The 7,811-nt window shown below is 23.8% G+C and overlaps 1 protein-coding gene across 1 annotated transcript; it reads left to right on the plus strand.

Annotated features, from left to right (window-relative positions):
- Positions 1-3,727: 3,727 nt before the first annotated feature.
- Deaf1 (deformed epidermal autoregulatory factor 1) lies at positions 3,728-6,770 on the plus strand. Its single transcript, XM_011506999.1, has 4 exons — positions 3,728-4,342; positions 4,756-5,247; positions 5,542-6,006; positions 6,447-6,770. The coding sequence occupies exons 1-4, from the start codon at positions 3,995-3,997 to the stop codon at positions 6,645-6,647; spliced, it is 1,506 nt and encodes a 501-aa protein (XP_011505301.1). The 5' UTR covers positions 3,728-3,994; the 3' UTR covers positions 6,648-6,770.
- Positions 6,771-7,811: the final 1,041 nt, after the last annotated feature.

Here is a 7,811-nt window from a genome sequence, read left to right on the forward strand (position 1 = left end):
AAAATAAGTAAGTTAGTTTTAAAATATAATCAAAAGTATTAATAAGTATTTCCTACATCTAGTGACAAATATTAGACAATAAGAATTTAAAGGATATACAATTCTATACAAATCTAACTATTATAAAAAGATTTATAGTAACTACTTAAAAAAATTGAATTCTAAAAATATTAATTATATTTCTATTAGTTACTATATTTTTTTCGAAAATTTATCTTATAATTCATTTACATGCTTACATATCTTTGTATAACACATTTGAACATAATATATAACTTATGAATGTAATAATTAAGGAATTCAATTAAAATGATATACTAGTTTTAGAATCCATATCAGTACAATATTTTTTCGTAAGTAAATCTTAAAAATACTAATTAAAAATGCTCATAATACGAAAGAAATTTTCACTATAAAATTAGATTTTTAATTTTGTTTGGCAATGATAGATTAATTTCTAAGCTCTAAAAGACTTAAGCGACCTATCATACATTTAATACATAGATAGAATCACAAAATATGTGTTATAAAAGTGAACTACAAAAAGTATTGAATTATTTATAAAAAACAGCTACAAATACAATAAAACTAATCAAAATGTACATTATGTAAAATTATCCCTTTTACTTCAAGTAGTAGTTCATACTATTTAATTCCTTAAATATATGAATATATATTATATTTTATTATTAATAAATTTTATTATTCAATGTTTCGTTACAAATTTTCTAATAAACCTGCCAATTATTTTTTTAACGTGTATGTTCCTTTATAATTTTTTTTGTTGCTATTTTATGAAAAAAAATTAATTTTGTGTATATATATGTATGTAAAAAAATATAATGTATTTATATACATTCTTTTCTCTATACCGCTTTTAATATATAACATTTGAAATAGAACTATTAAAATATAATATAAGCAAATAGCTTTTTTGTACATCTTACAGTTTATATTCAATATACACGATTTCATAATTGAAAAAACAACAATGTTTCGTTACAAGCTTGATCATCATGTTGAATCGGCATTCAAAACAAAATGAACAGCTTTTTGTTCCTTATGTCTATAGACAATCTATTTATTTAATATATTGAAACCCGTAACTTTCAATCTAATTATTTCTATAGTAGCCATTCATTACGTTATTTATTTTATATACTTTATTTAAAGTATATGCGAAACCGATGACCATGTTAGCTGCTTGACAATGCATTTTATTATATATTTAAACAATTTACTTAAAAGTCAAAACTTGTAACAGTAATTCTTTTCACAAATACTAATGAACATAATATTACTAGGTATTGGAGTAGAAATTTATTGAGTTAAAAATTATTTTTAATTAATTAAAAATTAAATTTGACAAGATTATTAGTAAACTTTTATTAATTTGTAATAAAAAGATTAAATAATAAACATATGGTTTTAATCACTTTGACATATTTTCAAAATCCAATTTTTTACTATAAACTGTAATTTTATTTTACTACAATATATTCTACTATAAAACACAACTATATTTTACTATAAACTACAATATTTAAATAAAGTAAAATTTCGTTAATCGCTCTCATGTATTCATACATAATTAAGCCGTAATAAACGTATAATAAAAAATAACCTTATGCTGAATAGATAGAAACATATTTATTACACTTTATATTTTGAAAGTTATAAATAAATAAATAATAACTCTTCTAATAAAACAGAAATTCTACTTTCAAGCAATAAGAATAAACATTTAGAAAATATTGATTTTTTTTATTACAAGCATTTTTTGTATTTAGCTTTGCTTTTAACTATATATTATTTAAGTTGTATGAATAACAAAACTTTATTTATGTTCCATTATTCATTTATCTGAAAGAACAGTGCATAAGTTACCTATACAATTATGTTGAAATATGTATTACTTGATTCACAATGTTTGTTAGTCTTACAATATTGTCTTCTTGTATTGGATTATTAAATTAATCTATTAGATCAATCATCTATTAGATCAATTTCAAGAAAACAAGGAACGGATCATTTTTGGATTATAGCAAATCTTGATTAATAGTTTATACCTCAATGATCAAATTCATATAAAATCTCAGAATAAACATTGTCATTACTGTGAGATCTTTGAGAATACATTACACATTTATTCATTTACGTCATAGCTAATTTTCATTATTTATCAAAAAGTATTAACTGGATATTATATTTATCAAAATTAAATACGTGCATCTTCACTGCATTTACTTTAACACATATGTCTTTCTTAATAACAATGCAAATTTACTTTATTTTTATCCATTTAAGAGAAAATTATTTCAGTACAATAAGTAAAATCAAATGGTTTGTCAAAATCAAAAAATTTGTTTTTACATCTTCGACTTTTTTTATAGAAATCAAATTTTTCAATATTATTCACTACCTGTACCGTGTTTAAGTGAAATGTATAAAATTGCTTACGTGATATTAGTTTAGCCTCTACACTTATATTTCTATAAAATTACATAGTTTGTCAAATGATATGTAATAACATCCACTGAATTTTGATACCTAAAATTTTCTTATGAATCAAGAAAAATAAATTAATTTTTTGCTAATTATTTCTTTTTATTTAAATAAATATATCACTTGTAATTTTAGACAATATAATATAATAAAATGTCTATAATCCACATAATTTAAAAAATCCTATATTTTATTCATGTGCTAATATGTGAAAAGTATTATTTGAATATAAGTTACTTTATTAAAATTCCAACTTCATTAAAATACTTTTTTATCCAATTATTTAGCACTTGTTAAACAAATTTAAAGCAAAATTTAAATAGAACAAATTTTACGAAAATTCTTCTAATATAATTACACTTTATAACATCAACTGCTTAAAGAATTTCCATAAGTTTTAATTTAATTTAATAATTTGTTTAATTTAATTTTACTGATACATTTTAATTGTATGCAAAAAATATTTTTAAGTCAAACTTTCAATAGCAGATAAATACTTTAATCACATTATAAAAATTCAAATATATATTTAAATATATTTTCTTTAATAAAATTAATAAAATTTCTTAAACATTATGAACAAAACATTAATTTAATTGTAAAATTGAAATTAGATTATTTAGATATTGTATTATTTAAATATTTAAAAGAAAACACAATTATTATTCGATATTTTTATAATTTATTATTATATTATATCCACTGTATTTTATCTGCCCTTCAACTCTTTCTATTACTATTTAAATTAATTTTATTATTTTAAACCATACTTGATGTAGAAAAAATTTTTTTTTATTTCTTGTAAACTAATTATAAAATTAATGTGATATTAAAAATTGTTTATTTTTTACTTTTTACATTATAAATATTATATACTTTTTCGTATTATAAAAATATGCATTTAATCTTAAGAAAAATTAATTTTCCCGGTGAACTTAATAATATTGGCTCCCTCTTTACAAATGTCGATAATATAAACATATTTCAATCGATAAAATAGTTAAGTTATTATTTTGCATTATTATATATGTAACAAAAATATAATACGTCTACTATCGATATTACTTCCGTAGATTGATCATGTAACGGTAAGTATTCACCAAAAAATCATATTCGGCAATTCCATATCTTAATAAGACCACTATGCATAAAAAAATGCATGAATGCATTCGCGCGCGCGCATACACCCACACATGCGCGCGCAAATCGAACCTACACTAATCTCTTGCATGGCGTTGCTAATCAGTTTTAGTCTACCTGTAAAAAAGCTAAACGAAACATCCAAATTGAATTAAAAAACTAAAGCAAGAAGATTATGAGAATGTGCGGAACTTTTATTTGTTAGTAGGTAAACCAATGAACTTAATAAATGCCTTCCTCCAACATCAGCCGCGTGAGACGGCGTTCTCTATAAGACAACGCAACACGGGAGCTTCAGAGAGCTACCGCAGACGACGCCATATTAAAAGGTGAGCCGAGCACTGCCGAAATGGAGGAAAATCAGAGATCGGAGACGGTCGCCGTATTGCCGGACATGTCCGAATCGCTGACGAGCGAAACCGACGAAAGTCAACAGCGTCAATTGCAGCAAACTACAACGGCGACGACGGTGGTGCGTGCGAGTGTGACAACAACGTCGGCTGTCGCGACCACCGTTGTATCACAGAGACAGGAGGTTGCGACAGTCGCCCATCCGGTCGCTGTCGCAACCAATATTGCAACCACAGTAACCACCGGCGTCGGGGCGCCGGTCTCCCTACCCGTAGGTTCGATTATTGGAGTTGCTAATTCAAGTAACGGCACGACTTTCAATGTCATTACTTCTGATCAACTGCAGGTGGGTGAATTACGAGCTTATATAAGTATAAATACGTTGATTATTTATATTATATATGTATGTAATTTGTACCTTGACAATGTACAATGAGTAGATAAACATATTAAATCTATTATTTTTACTTCAAAGTTATTTAAAGTTACGTTTAAAATGTTTGCTTTTGCTATTTCATGTTTAATATCTACATGAACATTCTTTTTGTTTTATAAAATTATTATTTTTTTTAATTTTTAAGAAATTTCAATAAATATTTTATAAATAATGTAAAAGTGATCATTACTTGTATATTTATCTTCAAATGTAATAAATATATTTTTATATAAATAATTTGTTTCTTTCAAAACAATAAATAATCAATTTTGCTAATTTTACTTAAATTTTAATTAAATTCTTAAGTTATAACAATTTTTCAGTTACCAACTCCAGGTCAATTTAAGCAAATGTTATGTGTAGATAATGGTTTCCTTTGCGAATCCAGAGGAATTGAAAAAAATGATCCCCTTAGATGGAATGGAGAAATAAAAGCAACTCATATAGTAATTCAAAATAGTACAGAGGATAGTGAAACTGATCCAATACATGTTTCATCTGCAGCATCAAATTCATTATGCAGTTGGTCAGAGTGTGCAAACATGGCAGTTTTGCCAATCAGATGTAAGAACACAAATGCTGAATTACATAAAAATAGGTTTGGCTCTGGTGGTCGAGGACGTTGCATAAAATTGGGTAATGAGTGGTATACGCCTAGCGAATTTGAAGCTTTATGTGGTAGAGCATCTAGTAAAGACTGGAAAAGGAGTATTCGCTTTGGTGGAAGAAGTTTACAAGCATTAATTGATGAACAAATTCTGAGACCACATGCTACTTCTTGTACATGTTCTGCATGCTGTGATGATGATAGTGCAGTAAGTAAAAGAGATAAATTATATGTCATGTTTTTAACTTAATTAACATAAATGTTAATTACGATAAATTATATATTGTTTTTTAAGAATTTAAAATTTTTAAATATTTTGGTTTTATAAGCCTTTAGTATTAAATGATATATAAATATTTTTACATATAATATACTACATGTATTATAATATATTATATTATAAAATTAAATAGTCCATTATCAATGATATACTAAAAAGTATGTCAAATTTTTGTTATAATAAAAATAACTTTATATGTTTGGATATTTAATTAATTTTTAGGCTGGACCAATTCGACTATTTACCCCCTACAAAAGAAGAAGAAGAACAAGAGAACCTATTGATGGAGAAGGACCACCACGTAAGTTTAAAGGAGAAAATTCTAGAGATGGTAGTAATAATGATGATAGCGAAAGTGAACTTATAACGGAAAAAGGATGTTGGCCATCATTTGTATCAACAGATGATATAGTAGTACAACATGCTCAAGAAACAGAACAAGTAGTTACAAATGTTCATCATCAAACCGAAAATGGACACAGTGAAAGTAAATTTCAAAAATTAGATGAAATATCTAATAAACTTTTAAAGATTGTTTATGAATTTAGGAGAGTTATTGAAGAATTTAAAGCAGAAGAAAATAGGCAACAAAGAAGAGAACAAAATTTAGTATCACAGTTAGGTGGTAGAGCTGAGGTAATAGAAACCGTTGGTTTACAACCAGCTTCAGATTCTCATAATAAAAAGGTAAAATTATTTACTTATTTTTTAATATATAAATAAATTCGATATTGGTTATATTAATGTAATAGATTGTATATGTACTTTGATTCTTATGTAATAATAGGGAGTATTTATAATAAATACAAAAATATTATTAAGCTTATATATACAGTACTTTTCAGTTAAATTTTCGTTATGTATTATTTAAAATGTATATAAGATCCTGAGTTTTCATACACATAATTATACATTTAGCTTAATTTATATCAAATAAACATAATCGTAAAATACATTAAATTATTTACAAATACTTAATTCAACATTTGAAATTTAAAATTAAAAATAGATGGCATATTATATACAGATTACATAAAACAAGATTTACTATGAAATGTTATAATAGAAATATAATTTAAATGATATCAAAAATTGATAAATTGAAATAGGACTTTTCTATTTTACAGTGTGCAAATTGCAATAGAGATGCATTTGCAGAATGCTCATTATGTCGACGAACACCTTACTGTTCCACTTTTTGCCAACGAAAAGACTGGAACATTCATCAAGTTGAGTGTGTGAGAGATGCTGCTGAAACTGTGATGCTTATTGTCGAAAGCAGCACTGGTGATACAAGCGTCTTGCCTGCTCCAACAGGAGATCAATAGCTAGTGTTCCTAACACCAATTTGTTATAAAAAATACATCAACCTTATTATTAAGAAGAATATAAGTCCTTTGCATTACGTGTGAAAAATACTTTTGTAAATACTGAATTGTAACATTATATGACTGAAAAAAGTTTTTTGTGCAAAAATATTTTAAACAATTCATTAACATAAAATACATTGTAAAAATATTACTAAGACCTCAACAAAATTATATAATTATAAGATTAAACATTATTTTTATTTGTATAGATAAAATTTAAAGTGTGTTATAACGATGCAAATTAGAAGCAAATTCAATTCAATTATTAAATTTTAAATAATAAATATACTTGAAAAAATTAATTTATCTATAATTAGATTTTTTTTTAATATTTAATAGTAACTAAAAACTCAAAATATTGATATATATTATTGGAAATATTTTATATATAAACTAATCTCAATATTCTTTGGATTCGTCTAAAGTATTCTTGTTTAAATTTGTTATTATTTCAAATTAACTATTACTTAAAGGATTTATAGATGTATAATCGAAAAATTTTAATATTAATTGATAATTAAATAGAAATTATTTTTAATGTAAAAGCGTGTAAGACTTTTATTTAAATAAGCTTTTCTTACTAGTTATTTGATGTTCTATATTAATATTATCACTAGTTTGAAAATTTTGTAACATTACATTTTTAATAAATTCTAAATTAATTTATAGTTTGAATCTATAAATATTCTAATAATAGTATAAAATTAAATATATGTTTTCAAGAATGCTATGTAATTTATTATTTATATATTAATTTATTATATATAATATATTAATCATTAATCATTTGCCATTGCTTAAATGATTCAAATAAAATCATAGTAAATTCATTATTATTTCTTTATAATATATTTCACAATATATATTCTTAAAAAAAAAGTTAATTTTACAAAGTCATTAAAATAGATATCTATTATACATATTTCAGTTTATATGTACAATAGTTAGATATTTAATATGTACTAATTTCTAAAAATTTAAAAATATATAAATGATATAATTACAAGTATGTTAACTATTACTAAATATTTAATTAATAATAAATATTTCATTACCATATTTATTATGAAAACTACTGTCACTGCTTTAAAACATTTTTATACATATATATGTATATATATA

Source organism: Ceratosolen solmsi, unplaced genomic scaffold (genome assembly GCF_000503995.2).
Source record: "Ceratosolen solmsi marchali unplaced genomic scaffold, CerSol_1.0 scaffold6, whole genome shotgun sequence".
NCBI classification, from domain to species: Eukaryota; Metazoa; Arthropoda; class Insecta; order Hymenoptera; family Agaonidae; genus Ceratosolen; species Ceratosolen solmsi.